We start from the raw sequence: 20,396 nt of genomic DNA on the forward strand, positions 1-20,396 counted from the left end.
TCCAGGTAGTAACTTTGGAAGGAATGATAAGATTAGAAATATCATCATTTTGCAAAATTTAAGCAAAACAGTGGATGAAATTATTAAATAAAAGGTTGATGGGAGACACTACAGTGGAAGAATCACGTGGTCACCACCTGAACCCACTGACGAATCTCAGCATGAACAAGAGTGAAGCAACCAGAAATAATGCATTGAAGTATGGAGAAGTGAAAAGAAAGTAGGCCTGGGATTTGCTTTAAAATACTTCAGCACAAATAGTAACAACTACAAAAACAACAAAAGTGATAAATGAAGAAAGTGTGGCAAAATGTTGATGACTGCTGAAACTTTGTGATGGCATTCATTACACCTTTATCTCTATTTTGTATATGTTTGAAATGTTACATAATAAAAAAAAGTAAGGCATACATACCCGCATTTGTCTAATGGAATCAGCTTGTAATAATTTAATTTTGGACAGAAAATTAAAGATAAATGGAAAATCGCTGAAAATAACAGGGCTGGGATTTTCTGGAGGTATCTAAAAAGTAAACAGAGATGACAGTTTTGATAATTAAAAGAAAAGAAAATCTCCATTTCTTTATCTTATCACCTTAAATTATCTCCCTCTGTACTATTTTGGGATCTGTTTTTAAGAATCCATATTACCTAGAAACAAATTTCTAAGAAAATGCATTTGTTTTGTGAGTGAAAGATGTTTAAGTTTTCAATGATCATCTAATTTAGCAAATCCAACATTTCCATGAGGAAATTTTCAAATCTTGGTTTATCAAAGAGATACTACTAATGTGTCCCCCTTTAAAGTATGAAAATTTTCAGAAGTAAAAATGTTCTTCTTACCAGGTTGTTATCCCTTAAGAACACTCTTCTTCTATCTTCATAAAAGTTCAAAAAATAGGAGAGCTCATTTATGTTGAAAGTATTTTCTGGTAGTAGACATTTAGCTTTATTTACCTTAAAGAGAATATGACCTGTGAATTTCATTTTCTATTAATAAATGATTTAATCTACTTTTTAAATATATGGCTATTATACAGATAATTAGAAAGAGCACTATAAACCCAAAACATTTGTCAATGATGAAATAGACTTGTATAAATCTTCCATTTTTTGATCTATAATGTCTCCAATTTTCATAAATATTGTAAAAGATATAAGATGTTGGCAGTGGAGATTAGTAAACCAATTCTTAGGGCACAGGTTTACTGGAAACAGTTTCTAGATAGTGAGAATAAAAGCACCATAAAAATTCAAGGTATTTTTGACAAATTCAGCACTTTCTCCATGAATTAATGAATATTAATTTAGCACTTGCTATTTGTCAGGCATGGGACAAAGCATAAGCGGAAAACTGTCCTGGCTTACACATAGCTTACTGTCTAGTATAGTAGTCAGCAAACTCTTAAATCCAGATAGTAGATATTTTGAGCTTGGGACCACACAGTCTCTTGTGCAACTGTTCAACCCTGACATTTTGTAGCACAAAACAGCCATAGGCAATATGTCAACAAGTGCATATGGATGTGTCCCAATAAAAACTTTTTTGGTGAGGAAGATTGGCACTGAGCTAACATCTGTTGCCAATCTTCCTCTTGTTTTTTTCTCCCCAAAGCCCCAGTGCATAGTTGTATATCGAAGTTGTAAGTCCTTGTTCTTCTATGTGGGACGCCGCCACAGCATGGCTTGATGAGCAGTGTGTAGGTCCATGCACAGGATCTGAACTGGTGAACTCTGGGCTGCTGAAGCAGAACGCGTGACCTTAACTACTATGTCGCTGGGCCGGCCCCCCCAATAAAACCTTATTTACCAAAACAGGAGACTGCCCCTGAGAGTAGATTGCCAACTCATGGTCTAGTAGGTAAAAACAACAAGTAATCTGGCCTCAAGGATACAGTTCCTGGAAAAGGACTTAAGGGGTTCAGGAAGGCTTCCCAGAGGAAGCGGTGCTAGAAAATCAATGATCTAAATAAGCCTCTGTCACATCAAATTAATCCAAGAGACAGAAGGCAGGAAATAAGAAATCTAAGAATATAAATTAAGGAAATAAAAAAAACAGGTGTATAGGTGAGAAGATCAACAAATAAAAAGGTTGAGTCTTAAAAAAAACAAAACACTTCTTGGTAAGACTGATACAAAAAAAAGGGCAAATAACCAATATCAGGAATGAAAAATGCAATAAAACTACAGATTGTGATGTATACTTTTTCTTATTGAAATATGTCCATTATAAAACATCTTCTTAAGTCCTCATAAAGTTTCTGACCTTTAAAATCCCCAATTATTTTATGCCAAACATTTCCCTTTTATATACTACTTTAAAAAAATATTTGACTCCTTATGATTCTTATTTGTCTTCTTAAGACTCCAATTGGCCATTCACAATAGCACCAAAAACAATAATACTTAGGAATAAATTTAACCAAGGAGGTGAAAGATCTGTATACAGAAAACTATAAGACTTTGATAAACGAAATTGAAAAAACGCAAATAAATGGCAAGGTATTGCATGTTCATAGATTGGAAGGATTGTTATTGTTAAAAAGTCCATACTACCTCAAGCTACCTATAGATTCAATGTAATCCCTCTCAAAATTCCAGTGGCATTTTTCACAGAAATAGAAAAAAAATCCTGAAATTTGTATGGAACTACAAAAGTCCCCGAATAGTGAAAATCCTGAAAAGAAGAACAAAGCTGGAGGTATCACACTTCGTGATTTCAAACTATGCTACAAAGCTATAGTAATCAAAACAGTATGGTACTAGCATAAAAATAGACACATAGATCAATGGAACAGAATCAAGAGCCAGGGGCCAGCCCAGTGGCACAACAGTTGTGTGTCCATGTTCTGCTTCAGTGGCCCGGGGTTTGCCGGTTCGGATCCCGGGTACGGACATGGCACCGCTTGGCACGCCATGCTGTGGTAGGCGTACCACATATAAAGTAGAGGAAGATGGGCATGGATGTTAGCTCAGGGCCAGTCTTCCTCAGAGAAAAGAGGAGGATTGGCAGCAGTTAGCTCAGGGCTAATTTTCCTTAAAAAAAAAAAAAAAGAATCAAGAACCAGAAATAAACACTTGCATATATGGTTAACTAATATTTGACAAGTGAGCCAAGAATACTCAATGGGCAAAGGATAGTCTCTTCAATAAATGCAGTTGGGACAACTTGATAACCACATGCAAAAGAATGAAATTTGACCCTTATCTTACATGACTCAGAAAAATTAACTTGAAATGAATTAAAGACTTAAACATAAGATCTAAAACCATAAAACTCCTAGAAGAAAACATAGGGGGAAAACTCCTGGACATTGGTCTTGGCAATGATTTTTTTGGATATGAGACCCGAAGCACAAGCAACAAAAGCAAAAATAAATAAATGGGACTGTATCAAACTAAAAAGCTTCTGCACAACAAAAGAAACAATCAACAAAATGAAAAGGCAACCAATGGAAAGAAAGAAAATATTTGTAAATCATATATCTGATAAGGGATTAATGTCCAAAATATATACAGAACTTATACAATGGAGCAAAAAACCAAACAATCCAATTAAAAATAATGGGCAAAGGAACTAAACAGATACTTTTCCAAAGAAGATGTACAGATGGCCAACAGGTACATGAAAAGGTGCTCAACATCACTAATCATCAGGGAAATGCAAATCAAAACCACAATGAGATATCACCTCACACCTGTCAGAATGGCTATTCTCAAAAGACAAGAGATGATAAGTGTTGGTGAGGATGTGGAGAAAAGGGAACCCTGTGTATGTTGGTGGGAATGTAAACTGGTGCAGCCACTATGGAAAACAATATGGAGGCTCTTCAAAAAATTAAAAATAGAACTACCATATGATCCAGCAATCTCACTTCTGGGTATATATCCAAAGGAAATGAAATCACTATCTCGAAGAGCTATCTCCACCCCCATGTTCATTGCTGCATTATTTACAATAGCCAAGACAGGAAAACAACTTAAGCATCTATGGACACAGGAATGGATAAAGAAGATGTGGTATGTATATACACTGGAATATTATTCAGCCATGAGAAACAAGGAAATCCTGTTATTTGTGACAACATGGACAGACCTTTAGGACATTATACTAAGTGAAATAAGACAGAGAAAGACAAATACTGTATGATATCACTTATATGTAGGATCTACAAAAGGCAAACTCATAGAAACATAGAGTAGAATGGTTGTTACTAGGGGTTGGAGGATGCGGGAAATGGGAAGATGTTGGTCCAAGGGTACAAACTTCCAGTTATGAGATGAATAAGTTCTGGGGATCTAATGTATAGCATGGTGACTATAGTTAACAATACTGTACAGTCATGCATTGCTTAGGGGCAGGGACACGTTCTGAAAAGGCACCATTACGTGATTTGGTTGTTGTGTGAACATCATAGAGTGTACTTACACGAGTAGTAGGCTACTATATACCTAAGCTATATGGTATAGCCTATCGCTCCTAGCCTCAAACCTGTATAGCACGATACTGTACTGAATACTGTAGGCAACTGTAACACAAAGGTATTTGGGTCTAAACATATCTAAACAAAGAAAAGGTATAGTAAAAATACAGTGTAAAAGATAAAAATGGTACACCTGAGTAGGGCACTTACGATGAATGGAGCTTGCAGGAATGGAAGTTGCGCTGGGTGAGTCAGTGAGTGAGTGCTGAGTGAATGAGAAGGCCCGGGACATTACTGGACACTACTGTAGACTTCATAAACACTGGACACTTAGGCTACACTAAATTCATTAAAAAAATATTTTTTTCACTAATAAATTAACCTTAGCTTACTATAACTTTTTTTTTAATTGCTTTTTCTCCCCCAAATCCCCCCAGCACATAGTTGTATATTTTAGTTGTGGGTCCTTCTAGTTGTGGCATGTGGGACGCCGCCTCAACATGGCCTGATGAGTGGTGCCATGTCCGTGCCGAACCGGCGAAACCCTGGGCCACCGAAGCCGAGCACGCAAACTTAACCACTCAGCCATGGGGCCAGCCCCATTACTGTAACTTTTTACTTTATAAACTTTTTAATTTTTTTTAACTTTTTGACTCTTTTGTAATAACACTTAGCTTAAAATACAAACACATTGTACAGCTGTGCAAAGATATTTTCTTTCTTTATATGCTTATTCTGTAAGATTTTTCCACTTAAAAAAATCTTTTTCTTCACTTTTTAAACTTTTTTGTTAAAGACTGACGCAAACACACATTAGCCTAGGCCTACACAGGTTCAGGATCATCAATCTCACTGTCTTCCACTTCCACATCTTGTCCCACTGGAAGGTCTTCAGGGGTAATAACATGCATGGAGCCATCTCCTATAACAATGCCTTCTTCTGGAACACCTCTTGAAGGACCTGACCTGCCTGAGGCTCTTCCTGAGGAGATGTCACTCTTCAGAAATATGTCCATTGTGGTTTGCTTGGTTTGTTTCCCTTTTTCACCATAGATTTGCTTGTAAGCAGATAATGCACCATGAACGTTCCTCTCTATTAATGAAAACCTTTCAGTGCTGGGGGGCCATGTTTTAAAACTTTTCAAGGAGCTTGTCGAGGTCTGAAAAAGCATCTGCTAAACCTTTCACTGGGAATTATCTTGGGGGGTTCTTCTTCTTTTTCTTCTCTTGCAGTTTCCTTTTCTCTTCTCTCTTCTTTAACTATGCGTTCCTGTTCCAGTTCCAACAACTCCTCATTAGTCGATTCCTCAGGAACCACCTTTAAGAGCTCCTCAATTCATCTTTATCCACACCCAGGTTTAAGTTGTCTGCCCTCTCAACCAGAGCCTTGTTGATTTTTGCAACATCCTCATCCTTGGCAAATCCTTTGAAGTCATGGCTGAACTTCTTGAGTGTCTTCTTCCAGAGGCCAATCATACACTCCTTAGTGACATTACTACAAACCCAAGCAACATTCTTGATGCAGTCAAGATGTTGTCATCCTTCCAGAATTGCATCAGTGTTTTCTCAGTGTCTTCCTCAGTTGCAGCAATAACCTGGGCAAAAGGTCCCCCTCAATTAGTAGGCCTTAAAAGTTGCTGTAACTCCCTGATCCATTGGTTGGGTCAAAGAGGTAGTGTTTAGAGGGAAAAATACCACTCTGATATTGGGATGAAGATCACCAATAAAAGGAGAATGTCTGGGAGCATTATCAACAATAAGCAAAATCTTGAAAGGTATGTTATTCTCCAAAGAGTACTTCTCCATTTTGCTGGCATAGCAATTCAGGAGGGCAACTTGGTAAAGGAGCTGAGTCATCCATGACTTCTTACTGCTCCTGTAGTACACTGGCAGTGGGTGCTTATTGATATGCTTGAAGGCCCAGGGTTCTCAGATCACAAAGGGTTTCAATTTGTAGCCTGCAACATTGCCCCCAAGCAAGACTGTTATCTTGTCCTTAAAAGCCTTGAAACCTGGCATTGCCTTGGCCTCCTTTTGGATGGAAGTCCTTTCAGGCATCTGTTTCCAGAATAGGGAGGTTTCATCCATATTGAGTGTGTGCACTGGCAAGTAATTTGCCTCCACAATCAGCTTATCTAGAGTTCCCAAAAATTCTTCAGCTGCCTTCACATCAGCACTCACAGACTCATCACTCACTTTCATATTATGCAATGAATAATGATTCTTGAATCCTTTAACCACCCAGAGCTAGTAGTCAATTTAACATTGTAGTGGGGTCCACTCTTTTATTTCAACATCGTAAACAACATTTTTGCTTTGACCATGATCGTCATGGTGCTGAGAGGGATATGCTTCTGTGTCTGGTCTTCATCGAGGTCATAAGAAGTTTCTCCATGTCTGCTATAGGCCCTTGTTAAACTTTTGTTTGTCTCATTGCCCTCAGTAAAGCATATCCTTTAACAGCTTCCATCACTTTGTTCTTGTTCTTTGAGCGTGTAGCTATGGTTGAATGGGACATGCCTGACTGGTGAGCAATAACCATCACTGATTTTCCACCTTTGCAGTCCTTAATCACTTTTAATTTTGTTTCCAGGTCAGGCACTCAACGTGGCCTCCTACTGGCAGCATTAGCAGTGGATTTTGTACTCTTAGGAGCCATGATGAACAAAATAACAAAATAACTTGAGATTAAATCAAGCATAAGAGAAAATGATGCGATCAAGAGAGAGTAAACATGAGATGTATGAAGTGCTGCCAGCATAACATGGCATAGTTCACAGTGAACTTTATCTTATAAGTAGAAAGAGTACACTCTAAAGTAATGATAAAAAATATAGTATAGTAAATATATAAAACAGTAACACAGTTGTTTGTCATCATTATCAAGTATTGTGTACTGTACATAATTATATGTGCTATATGTACGTGTATTGCCTATGATGTCACTAGGCAATAGGAATTTTTCAGCTCCATCATAATCTTATGGGACCACCATCATACATGCAGTCCGTTGTTGACCAAGATATGGTTATGTGGCACATGACTGTACTATATCCTTGAAAGTTGCTAAGAGAGTAGATCTTCAGTGTACTCATCACAGTATAGAAATGGTAATTATGTGAGGTGATGGACGTGTTGGCTAAAGCTATAGCGGTGATCATTTTTTTTTTTAAAGATTGGCACCCGAGCTAACAACTGTTGCCAATCTTCTTCTTTTTTTTTTTCTGCTTTATCTCCCCAAACCACCCCCCCAGTACATAGTTGTAAATCTTAGTTGCAGGTCCTTCTAGTTGTGGGATGTGGGATGCCGCCTCAACGTGGCCTGATGAGCGGTGCCATGTCTGCCCCCAGGATCCGAACCCTGGGCCGCTGCAGCGGAGTGGGCAAACTTAACCACTTGGCCACAGAGCTGGCCCCAGTGGTAATCATTTTGTAATGTATAAGGGTATCAAATCAGCGCACTGCACACCTTAAACTTACGTGATGTTATATGTCAATTATATCTCAATAAAGCTGGGGCGTTAGAAATACCAGTACATTAGTACTTCTGAAAAGCACTAACTTTTGTACATAATATTTTCTCCTTTTGAGATTGATACTTGTGAAATTTGATTGCCATTTAGCAATTTACATTTGTAAAAGCATCTTATTTTAGCTAATTATTTTTTAATTGAACAATACCAATTTAATTCTGCTCTTTTATTTAAAATGCTCCTGCTCCTCCCTATCCCCCAACAATCATTGGTTTATTAGTAGCCTAACCTTAGGTTCCTTCTAGATTATGTTGTTTAACGAAAATGCTGAATCATTCTCATGTTTGAGTATTTGTGCATCTAATATATTATATATACTATATTCCTCCAGAGTCTATCCAGTTAGCAAAACAAGCAAAATTTTGAATTATTAAGGGCTGAATACAATATTTTCTTTCTGTTGTGGAAAACAACACAAAATAAGACTCCAACTGACTGAGACCTAAGGGATTAGGATTGAGTAAATGGTAGGTACATCCCATTAGATGAACGCTTACCTTATACACTTTTTTCATCACTTCTAGAAGAGCTTTAACACTGCAGTGAGTCTGACTGGTTTCAACCCAACAATGTATTTGACAGATGATGGCAGTTTTAAGCATCTGGACCAGTGTGTTGAGAGAAGATTCTTGCAAAGATGCCCAACACTGCTCTGAGGGGTGTAAAATCAGCCATGATAAATATGCACCCCCCACAAAAATCCCTCAGTTTCTACTGGGTTCTTTAACTTAAGAAGTAGATCATATTTTTCATTTCTGATAGCATAACCCATAAAATGTCTTTTCCACAGATATCATCCTGAACAACACTTATTACTCACATGTGGAAAAAAAAATTTTTCCCTTATTAAGTATCATTGGAATTAAAAGCTCAAATTCAGGACTCTGAAGAAATTTGTTGATAGTTCATATTTATGCTTGATTACTTGATTGATTTCATGATTTTCAAACTCAAAATTCTACAGGGTATCTATAAAGTCGGAAAACATACGTAGGTGAATACTCACACAACATAATGTCATCAGGGACATTTTCAATCTGTAAAAAGTAAAATATTATCTATGTTTTCAGACTTTATGAACACCTATTATGCATATATTTTTAAATTAGCTCAATAACAATATTTTAATGTTACTGAGGTTACAACCTGGATTTTTGTACCTTTAAAGGACAATTCTCAGAAAATAAACCTATCAAATGTTAAAATACATTATCAAGCTAATATAATTAAAATAGTATGACCCAAATGCATGAAAGGCAAATCAGTGTAGCAGAGATTCCATAAGTGGACCCAGATACAAATGAGACTTTAGTATATGATAAAGGTGGCATTGCATATTAGCGGGAATGAAACAGATCATTCAGTAAATATGTGGGGACAACTGGAAACTGATCCAGAAAAAAAGGAACTTTAATCAAGATAAAGTCCATATGGAGCAAAGATTTAAACATAAAAATGAAACAATAAAAATTCTAGTAGGAGCATGGGAAATTTTTTTTTTTTGAGGAAGATTAGCCCTGAGCTAACATCTGCTGCCAGAGGAAAACTGGTTCTCAGCTAACATCCGTGCCCATCTTCCTCTGCTTTATATGTGGGATGCCTACCACAGCATAGCTTGCCAAATGATGCCATGTCAGGACCCAGGATCCGAACCAGCGAACTCTAGGCCACGAAAGCGGTGAACCCTGGGCCGCCAAAGTGGAACATGCAAACTTAACTGCTGCGCCACTGGGCCAGCCCTGGAAATTGTTTTTTTAATTTCAGAGTGAGGTAGATGTTTTGAAGTATGACCCAAACTCAGAAACCATGAAAGAAAATGTTAATATAGTAGGTTGCATAAAAATGTTTAAAAATAATTATGCATGATAAAAATACCACAAAGTAAAAAAAAAAAAATAACCTAAAGAAAATATTTGCAACTCATATTATACATAAAGGATTAATTGCCTCAATAGTTGAAAAGTTCCTAAATAAAAAAGAGAAATACTAACAACAAATGGAAAAATGGTAAGAGGGAAGAACTCATAGTTCCCAGAATATGGTATATGAACGGAACTGAGATATAGGCAAAACAACACAACCTCATTCATAATGAGAAAATTCGAATTCAAATTAAGAGATTCTTTTTTCAGAATGACAAAACCCAAAGTTTGATAATAATGTAGAAAAGTGTGTGGGCTGATGCTCTCATATTTGTTGATGAAGTGTAAACGGGTTCATCCTCTGTCAGGGTTGCCATGTTGCCCAACCCCAGGCATGCAATTTACTTATATAGTGAAAATGGTGACCACTTAAAGTTGAGCAACCTGGTGGCCTTGACTTCTGCGGAGGGTCGTTTGGCAAAATCTCTCAAAATTTTAAATGCAGATATAATTTGACCCAGTAGTTTTGCTGTCTGGAATTTTTCCTGTGTGTGAAAATATATACATGTACAAAGAAATGCATGTTAGCACTGTTATAATAACAAAAGTTTAGAAACAACTATTTGTAGTATATCCTCCCAATAGAATGCTATTCAGCCATTAAATGAAATGAGGCAATTCTAGCGGTCCTATAACAGAATGATCTCCATGATATACTTTTTTTTTAAAGATTTTATTTTTCCTTTTTCTCCCCAAAGCCCCCTGGTACATAGTTGTGTATTTTTAGTTGTGGGTCCTTCTAGCTGTGGCATGTGGGATGCTGCCTCAGCATGGCGTGATGAGCAGTGCCATGTCCATTCCCAGGATTCGAACAGGTGGAACCTTGGGCCGCCGCACCGGAGCATGCAAACTTAACCACTCGGCCACGGGGCCAGCCCCACCATGATATACTTTTAGTGGGAAAAAGCAAGTTACCAAAGAATGTGAATGGTATGCTATCATTAAAAAAAAAAAAAGAGGGGGCCAGCCCTGTGGCCGAATGGTTCAAGTTCCATGTGCTCCACTTCGGCAGCCCAGGTTCACAGGTTCGGATCCCGGGTACAGACCTACTCCACTCATCAGCCATGCTGTGGAGGCATCCCACGTACAAAATAGAGGAGGACTGGCACGGATGTTAGCTCAGGGTGAATCTTCCTCAACAAAAAATAAATAAATAAAGATCATTAAAAAAACCCAGAAAGAATGCATTTCTATATGTTTTTATATATTTGGTATATCTTTCAAAGGTTACACAAGGAACTCTATTCTGTAACTGCTTTCTGGGAGGGGAACTGGATGGCTTCTATTTCACTATATATATATATCCTTTGTCCCTTTTAAGCTTTGGATGTTGAACATTAGCTTAAAATTGTAAAGGACATGCCACAGTATTGAATAAAATAAAAAACAAGAACACAAGGTTTAACTGTTTTTTTCCATCACTTCTGGTCAAAACATCTGAAGTTTTAAAAGAACATGAGCAAAAAGTTTTAAAGTATGGATTTATCTTGACTGGATCCTCTATAGTTATTAAACTCTGATGTCAAAGCTATGTCCAAGTCTAAGAATTACACATGCTTTGTATGATAAGAGTAATGATTATAATAGCTTTAGGTTAATCTTTGCAATAATTCACATGCCACTTACTCAAACATTTGTGTACTTTGAAATCTTCTATCCACAATTTGCCACAACTTCTACTTCAGACAGTGACTCTGTTGAGAGTCCAAAGTGACAAAAAAGTAATCAAACTTACTCAGGACTCGTAAAGACTGGTGATTCATATTACAAACAGCCTCTGCAAATGGCACCACCAGAATCGCCCAGTTCCTAGAATCATGCATCACAGGACATTCTGGGAGAAGAAGGAAAACTGATAACGCTTCTTGGTGTGGAGAACGATACGGAAGAGCTCTGAGAAGATTATCCCTGAGACATGTAGTTACCTGCCGTTGAAACAAGATCAGGGAAAGGCTCAGGATATATCAGATACAGAGTCATTGTGAGGAACAAGCTGTGGGGTTTCATTCCACCGTGTTCCAATTGGAATAATCATTTAGTTTTCCTGAAACCTACTGTTCAAACTCCATCACTCCTTGCATCCCAAATGCCCCTGAAGTATTATGTGAGAGCCATTCTCCCTATTTTATGCTGAGGGGCAGGAAGGAAATAAAAGTGAAATCACATGAGCACGGACGCACTGAGTGAATCATGGAGGTTGCTCAATGAGAAGGATCCGTCCCCGGATCTATCTGACCTAAAGTCTACCATGGCAGAGGCAATGCCGTATGTTCACCTCACCAATCCCGTTTCCTCTTCCTCCTGGGCTCCTAGGAAGATGGCATTCCCAGCCTCCCCTGCAGTGAGGTGGAGCCATGTGACTGAGTTCCAGCTAACGGCATGTGAGTGAAGGTGACGTATGACACTTCCGGGCATGACCCTAGAACCTCTCATGGGATCTTCTATACTCTCTTTCCTCATTTCCCAAACACAAAAGATCCACTGGAGGATTTCATGGCTCCAGGGTGTAGCGTTCCAGAAAGAAGGAGGGTGAGTCATTCCTGAATGAAGCTGTGCAGAGGTGGGAAGGGTGATATAACATGCCCCCCAAACAGGCCACTCTGGCAGGAGGATGGTTTTGAGCTAAGGCACGTATGACAAAGCAGACGTGGAAGGAGCTCTCTGGCCTCCCCTTGTCTACCTGAAAACAGAACATAAATTCCCCTTGTGAAGGGGTCCTTCTGCCCCCAACTTCCTGTACCAGGAAGGGGATATCAACCTTATTAGCAGAGATGAGCCGGCACTGAGAAAGAGTCTACACAAACAAACCTTACTAACTAGCCCTTATCTACCAGTAGTTTCTCCATATATTTGCCTTCCCACAATTTGCCACCCCAGAAGCTCAAAGTCCTTTTCCTTTGTCGTCTTACTTATCTAGCAAATTATTGTTCTTTGCTTAAGATGCTATATAAGCCCAAATTCTAACCACCCTTTAAGTCACTCATCACTACGTACTTCCATTTATATGTGGGAAGAACATGTTAGTAAACTTCTGTTTTTCTCTTGTTAGTCTGTCTTTTCTCAGTGTAATTAAATGAATTACAATGAAACTAAAATGGGTAGAGGAAAAATAATTTTTTTCCTTCCCTACAGGTGCCCCCTATCTCAACTCTCATTGGACTATGATGTGAGAAGAAGCCTTTGTTGTGTTAAGCCACTGAGATTTGCAAGCTGTTTGTTACAACAGCTTATGTTGGAGGAGGCAATCAAGAGGATGTGACCATGGTTGGCCCTCAAGCTGAATCCTGGCACGGCACTCGGGGGCTCCTTACCCCTCCTCTTTCCTTGGAATGTACGCTCTGCCCACTGTTCCCACAGTGGGAACTGTTCCAAAGACACAGCCTGGAGAGGGTAGGGTGTGGCTGAGACCATGTGGATTGTGTACGTGACTAAACCCAGTTCAGGCCTCCCTGTAAGCTTTTAAGATTCTGGTGGGCAGGTACGGAGATATACTCATCTTGCAGCTGCCCAAGACAAGCCTCGTTTGTAAGTTCCCTTGCTTTTAAACCCACCACCTGCCAATCTGGAGTGGTCTGCCTCTTTCTTTGGTCTCTCCTTACCCTCCGTGTCTGGGGTCCAGCTTGTGAACCAACAACTTATTTATTCTAATAGATCTCAGTTACTCCTAACTACAGTATCTGCCTCTACATGTCATAAGGGGTAAGAAAGATGATCTATATAACAGTCAACTGTGAAGTACTGTAGATTATTATTAGGACATTAATCTTCCTACAATTTATGTTTCATATGTCCAGAAGAACGTGATTTCTGTGGAATGTAGGTGTATATGGGAAAACAGTGTCACAAAGTCAAATAACTGAGAAAAAGAGGGTCAAAAAAGCTAGATTTCTTTTGGTGTATGACATCACAGAATCTTTGATTTAATAATATGCATCATGACTCCATAATAATATGCAGTGTTCCCAAAGTTGTTTGCTAAGAACCCTTTGTCCTGGAGCCTTCTGTGAAACTAAATGTTCCTTGGAACTCAGAGTGGGAATAGCACTCCTAGGTATCTCCCATATCAGCTATATAAATTTATTTAAAAAATATAATGGTAATATTTACTATTCTTCTTCATCTTGAAAGTAAAAATATAGTAGCTACTGCATATTAAGGAACACTCTCCCCCTTTCCCTCCCAAATGTAGAGACCCAAATTGTATAAAGATGACTTTAAACTGAAGACATCTGAGATACAGCTGATGCATAAAGACGTCTTCAGGGTCCCCCCATCTGACTAAAGGCAGGGCCTTCCGAGAGGGAGGCAGCTACAGATGCCCTCTGGGTGGGGGAGCCTCACTGCCGGGAAGAAGGCCGGCCACTTCCAGTTGGATGAGAAATTGCATAGACAAACACGATCACAAGCTATCATATGTTCCATTTGTCCCTCTAAAAGCCCACTGTCTCCCAAAAAAGGCCATTTGTTTTCCCACAGAAGCCCTCTCGCCTCCCTCCCTTTTCTCTATTAAGTTGGGCTCCATACCCTCATCCCCAGCTGTTCAGGGAGCCCTTTCATCTGAATGCTCCTGTGTGCATGTGAATAAAACTTGTTTTCTTTTCTTCTGTTAATCTGTCTACTGTTAATTCGAACGCCCCCAAACACATGAACCTAAATTGCTAGAGGGTAAGATTTCCTCCCAACACAACCCAGGATCACAAAACATTAAACTAGAATAGACCGTAAAGATGAACTCAACTTACAGGTAAAGAAAATGTGACCCAAACAGGGTAAGGGAGGAGCAAATTCATCTCAAAATAGAGAATGGGCTTTTCAGGCTCCCTTTTCATAGGTTCTTTACCTCTCAAGCATTGGTTTTCTCACATTAAAAATAAAAATATATCTACTGTACACTTAAGCATTCAATAAGAAATGCCAGCACCTAGTAGCGTCTGGAATATAGTGACCGCATAATAAACACTAGTCCCCTCCCCTATCATTCTTCCCTCTCAGTCAGCTCCCAACAAAATTAAACTGCAACCATATTGGTTCCTGTAAAGAAATTCTATTGTGCTGTTTCTCAAGTAAATATTGGCTATTACCATGAGAGAAATCCATTCCTTTTTTGTTAACTTCTTGAAGGTATCTCTTGCCATTTCTAAGTCCACATCAATGGAAATCGTTTCTCCAGATTCTCTTTGGATACAAGAAATGCAAAAAAAAAAAAAACACATAAACAGATGGAAAGGAATATTTCTAAACTTCCTATATCATGAAGTATTGTTTTATTTTATACTACATATCAGATATAAACTTTTTCCTTACAGCTTGCCTCCTTTCAAAATAATTTACTTGGCACAAAAAAAATTATGAAATTTATGTTCTCCTAAAAGAGAGTAGTTAATCATTTATTATCTCTACAGTAGGTACAGCAAGTTTGGGCTGCAGTAATAGCAAAATTCTACATTCTGCGTCTGAGTACAGAAACAATTTATCCCCATGCTCAGCCTGCACACTGAGAACTGAAACTACCCTCCCCCTACATACCTTACCATCTACATTTCCATTACTTTGGGATTCCACTGTTTTAGCATGACTTTACTCTTCCCAAAGTCTCTTGCTCAGGCAAATGGCTTGATAATTCTTTATAGGAACATCCCAAAAAGACTCATTAATTCTTCAATAGAAGGCATCAAGACAGTTTATACCCTAAAATCTTTGAATCTCGTCTCAAAATCCTCACCTTGCTGTTTCCATCCATTCTGGATCATTGTATCTGTCTCCAATCCCAATCAAGCCTCAAACCCTCCCCCAGACTCTGCGCCCCCCTGGCCTTCGCCCTCAGAAATATTACCAAAGCTTTGTCTAGGTGTGGCCTTTCCCTGGGTTGTGTTGGTAATACTTGAGGAGCCTGCATTCTGCTGAACAAATTCTTTTTCTTTTTTGAGGAAGATTAGCCCTGAGCTAACATCTACCACCAATCCTCCTCTTTTTGCTGAGGAAGATTGGCCCTGAGCTAACATCTGTGCCCATCTTCCTCCACTTTATATGTGGGCCGCCTGCCATAGCATGGCTTGACAAGCAGTGCGTAGGTCCACACCAGGGATCCAAACCGGCAAACCCTGGGCCACCAAAGCAGAGCACATGAACTTAACTGCTGTGCCACTGGGTTGGCCCCTGAAGAAATATTTTATGTTTGCTGGATTAACTGATCTATTTTAATATGAGAGTTAAAACAGTTGTGCATGTACTAAAACAGAGTACTATTGTAAATTTCCCTTTAAAATATATTCTCCTTTGCAGCCTTTGACATCTTAAGATCAAACCTTTAGGTTCATCACTCCTGGGAGCGGGGCATGGATACTTTCCCACTTTAGAAAGACAATATCTTGACGTAGAAAAGATTCTCCTGTATGTGGTAAGGATAAGGATTAGCCTGAGGCCAGGGGGGGAAGAAAGAGGATACACTGTGTGGAAGAGTCCCTCCTTTCCAGCCTGGGAGGACGGACAGCAAGAAGAGGAAGGCAAATGGGAGAGAAAGCAGGCAGAGGGAAGCAAAGCCCTGATTTCTCCTCTCCTGCCTTTGGCTGGGATATGTACCAATGAATAGGGATGCTTTGGGGGCTCTAGAAAGATACTGTCTCATGAGCCACCAGGGGGAAGCCGTGACATTTAGCTTCCCTGGGCTTCTCTGGTTCCCAGCGAAGTTGCTGGACCCAGCAGTTCTTCCAGTCCCCGGGAGGGGTGACCGAACATGCAGCTGTGTTAAGAACCAAAGGGACTGACAACTGGGCTTTATGTAGGGACAAGGAATACCTGCAGTAGGGTTAAGAGAGTACCACCCAGCGGCCAGGAGGGGATCTAAGATGTGTCCAACTATCTTCTGAACCAGTGAGCCAACTTGAGGCCAAGTCAACAGGGAGGGATAGGACCCAACCTGGCGAAGGAGGACCGGAATGAGCTCCATCAGCTGCAGACACACCAGCAGGCGCTGGCCTCCAGAGCAGGCAGAGGCAGCCTGAGGGCACCTTTATGCTGCTATCCCCCCTCCCCTCCCTTATATCCTGTTTAATTAATTAAATAAGAGGCCATCACACTGACGTGGCTCTACTGCCATGGTGGCCTACGCAAGCCAACCAAAAGCGAAGCCTGGAACTACCTCAGAGTTAGAAAACTGAAATCTGAGGACAACCCATCACAAACAGCCAACTAGGCTTTCAGCTACAGTCAAATAATTTGCTTTCTTTGTTCCTGCACCTTCTCTCTCTGTCCTCCCCTGGCTCTGTGGGAGGAGCACTCCTAACGCTTCCGATGTGGTGCTGCATGATTCGAATCGATGTTTGCTCAAGCTCTTAACATTTGAAATATGCCTCACTTTATCTCTTAACAGTTCCCAGGCACAGTATTGCAGAGCATAGAGGGAGGGGAAGAAATAGAAGACCAAACGTTGAGCGTTTCACAAAGGAATTGTTTAAACTACTGGATCAGACCAAGTGTCAAACCAAACAGAAAAGTTAGATTTTCCTCTGCAGTAGTAAGACTAAAGATAAAATAAATAGGATGTATTTTCCTTATTGATCTCGCCAGAGTAAGAACTGCCAAGTGCAGTCTTGGCCTCTGAGGACTGGAGCCATGTTAGAATGAACTGATCACTCGCAGATACAAAGATCCCGAAGAAACGCTGTTCCTGCCAGTCAGATAACAGAGAAGGGCAGGCCGAGGAAGTGAACCATGTAAACGAGAAATGACAACTTACAGTGCTCTAAGAGAAAATTACACAATGGAAGAATTCTATCACAACCTATGGAGTGTTCTGTGTTGGATTTTTGATTCATAGATAACAAAATTCACAAATTAAAATGACTGACTCAAAACATTTGATTTTAAATATTCCCCAGTGTTTTAGGAGGTCAAGCTCATGTAAATATTACCTTTTCTTCAAAAAACTTGCAGTCAGACAAGCAGGTGATGAAAATATCAGGCTAATTTCACTGCAAAAGTAATAACATAGGGTTAAGTCGCAACATACTATAAAGCATGGTTCCTTGTATCTTATGTCTGAATATACAACTGATGACATGGAATCATTATTATTGAACATAACTACGCACCTAAGAGTCTTCTAAATTCGGGGTATACCTTGTGCATGTTACCGCTAAATCTCTTCATAAGGATTTGATCAAGTCATCTAGATTTAAATAAAACACAACTTTCTGAAAACAGAAGCTGATGAAGCTCCAAAGAATGAACTCTGAAGATATAAAAGCAGTCCGCCTTAGTGAAGGCTTTGATTCACTTCACCTAGCAAGGTGGCTGGGAGAGTGCCCGTGCTTGTATACCTCTGTGAAGTAAACGCTGAGCGAATGAGCACAGCAATGACTTCCTTCAACTCAGAGGTGGTGGGAGCAAATCATGGGTAAAATGCAAATACCTTCACAGCAAAGCCAAACCCTCTTTTTTGTTTTTTTCTTTTTTTGAGGAAGATTAGCCCTAAGCTAACTGCTGCCAATCCTCCTCTTTTTCCTGAGGAAGACTGGCCCTGAGGTAACATCTGTGCCCATCTTCCTCTGCTTTCTGTGTACAAGCAGTGCCATGTCTGCACCCAGAATCTGAACCGGCAAACCCCAGGCCACCAAAGTAGAACATGCGCACTTAACCGCTGAGCCACCCGGCCGGCCCCAAACCCTCTTTTTAATGTCTAAGATAAAACAACCGAGGCTTCAGAATAAATAGAAGTGGTTTATAATTTATCAGACAGAGCCACCTCTTAGCCACTTCATGTTCAGTGCTTCCTATTGTCACTGCCATCCATTTCTCTGTCAGGGACTGGTTCATTCGGCTTATTTCTGGCAGGGTTTTCTTGGAAACGCTTGAGGAGCTGGCATCCTTCAAGGAGGGAAAAAAGAAAAAGAACAATCAAGAAAACAAAACACACACGCATGCTGAGTGATAAATAACACAGTAAAGCTGGGGCACAGCAGGTGGACAGGCCCCGCCCTCTCGGACAGTGTGCTTTGCTGGAGCTTCGGCGTCAGGCTGGCCTGGCATCCCAACTCCTGGCCTTGACTGCTTTGCTTGGTCTGAGCCTTAGTTTTACCATTTAAAAAACAGGATAACACAAAACAACTGAAAACAAGGACTCAAACAGATACCTGTACGCCAATATTCATTTCAGTATCCCTCACAATAGCCAAAAAGATGGAAATAACCTGTGTCCACCAACAGCATCCACAGATGAATGTGGTATATACATACAATGGAATATTATTCAGCCATAAAAAGGAAGGAAATTCTGATATATGCAGCAATATGGATGAACTTTGAAAACATTAGGCTAAGTGAAATAAGCCAGATACAAAAGGACAAATATTGCATGATTCCACTTATATGAAATAGGCAAATTCATAGTCAGAAAGTAGATTGGAGGTTACCTGGAGCTGGGGGTAGGGGGATGGGGAGTTATTATTTAATGGTTACAGAGTTTCTTTTTGGGGTGATGCAAAGATTTTGGAGATGGATAGTGTTGATGGTTGCATAACATTGTGAATGCAATTCGTGCTACTAAACTGTACACTTAAAAAATGGTTAAAATAGCAAATTTTATGTTACATATATATTTTACCACTATTAAAAAAATGAGATAATACCTACCTCAGTGGGCTCTTGTTAAGATTAAATGATATTAGGTAAACAAACCTATGGATTCGAGTAGGTGCTCAATAACTATTAGTTTCCTTCTCCCCTTTAATCACCCACAGACTTCTACTTTTCTATCAGTGGTTCTTAACTTTGGCATGCATCCGAATCACCTGGTGGTCTTGCTAGAGCATAGATTGCTGGGCCCATCCCCACAGTTTCTGATTCAATAGGTCAGGGGTGGAGCTCAACACTTTGCATCTAGCAAAGTCCCAGGTGATGCTGACGCTGCTGGTTTGGGGAGCATACTTTGAGAACCCTGGTGTCTACTGAAACTAAATGGCTCAGCCAGAGATGTCGGAAATCACCGTGTAGAAAGAAAAATCTGTCTTTAATATAGTCTTCTGAAGACCTTAGTGCTCTGCTGCACATTATACCTATGCCTCCACTCAACTTGTTCTGTGTCAGGAAATTCTGCATCACTTTTGTTCATTGCTTAAATAAAGGGCTCTTGAAAAAGATGTGTAACCATGACTCCTAAAGTTCCCTTCAGCTTCTTGTTCTGAGTCCTGAGTGTCCCCTGTAGTTCAGTCCTGAGGAAGCTTTTCTTCCTCCTCCATTCAAGGAAACTTAGAACAATGAGGTGCTCCCTACTGGCACCTACATACCATTTCTTCCACTTTCTTCTTCAAAATCCCAGCTCCTCTGAAGGGCATGACATCAGACGTTATCATCTGCCTCCTCTTCTTCTACAGTCATCTCCCAATGTCCTAGTCACCACCCTCAATCATTGAAAACTTGAGCATCTTGCTGACTGTCTTCCTCAAGCACCACCATGCCTGTCATTGTTCCTGTCATTCTTGGCAACTTCAGAATTGATGAACACAATCTATCTCCCACTT

General features: G+C 39.8%; 1 protein-coding gene and 1 long non-coding RNA gene across 11 annotated transcripts in view; one reads left to right on the plus strand and one right to left on the minus strand.

Moving 5' to 3' along the window:
- Positions 1-14,489, plus strand: part of LOC102150192 (uncharacterized) — a 35,517-nt gene extending 21,028 nt beyond the window's left edge. The window contains exons 3-4 of one of the 2 annotated variants that reach the window (XR_011437493.1): positions 12,193-12,260; positions 13,012-14,489. This is a non-coding gene — a long non-coding RNA (uncharacterized lncRNA). The remainder of the gene's footprint in view (positions 1-12,192; positions 12,261-13,011) is intronic. The other variant, XR_011437494.1, reaches the window with a different exon arrangement.
- HERC6 (HECT and RLD domain containing E3 ubiquitin protein ligase family member 6) overlaps positions 1-20,396 on the minus strand; it is a 76,994-nt gene that overhangs the window by 16,504 nt on the left and 40,094 nt on the right. For all 9 annotated transcript variants that reach the window (XM_070263426.1, XM_070263431.1, XM_070263428.1 and 6 more), the window contains 7 exons: positions 18,623-18,744; positions 17,790-17,849; positions 14,961-15,054; positions 11,615-11,804; positions 8,455-8,609; positions 844-957; positions 416-523 (listed from right to left, as the gene is read on the minus strand). In XM_070263426.1, coding sequence (XP_070119527.1) covers positions 416-523; positions 844-957; positions 8,455-8,609; positions 11,615-11,804; positions 14,961-15,054; positions 17,790-17,849; positions 18,623-18,744 — 843 coding nt within the window. The remainder of the gene's footprint in view (positions 1-415; positions 524-843; positions 958-8,454; positions 8,610-11,614; positions 11,805-14,960; positions 15,055-17,789; positions 17,850-18,622; positions 18,745-20,396) is intronic.

This window comes from Equus caballus, chromosome 3, assembly GCF_041296265.1.
Source record: "Equus caballus isolate H_3958 breed thoroughbred chromosome 3, TB-T2T, whole genome shotgun sequence".
Taxonomy (NCBI): Eukaryota; Metazoa; Chordata; class Mammalia; order Perissodactyla; family Equidae; genus Equus; species Equus caballus.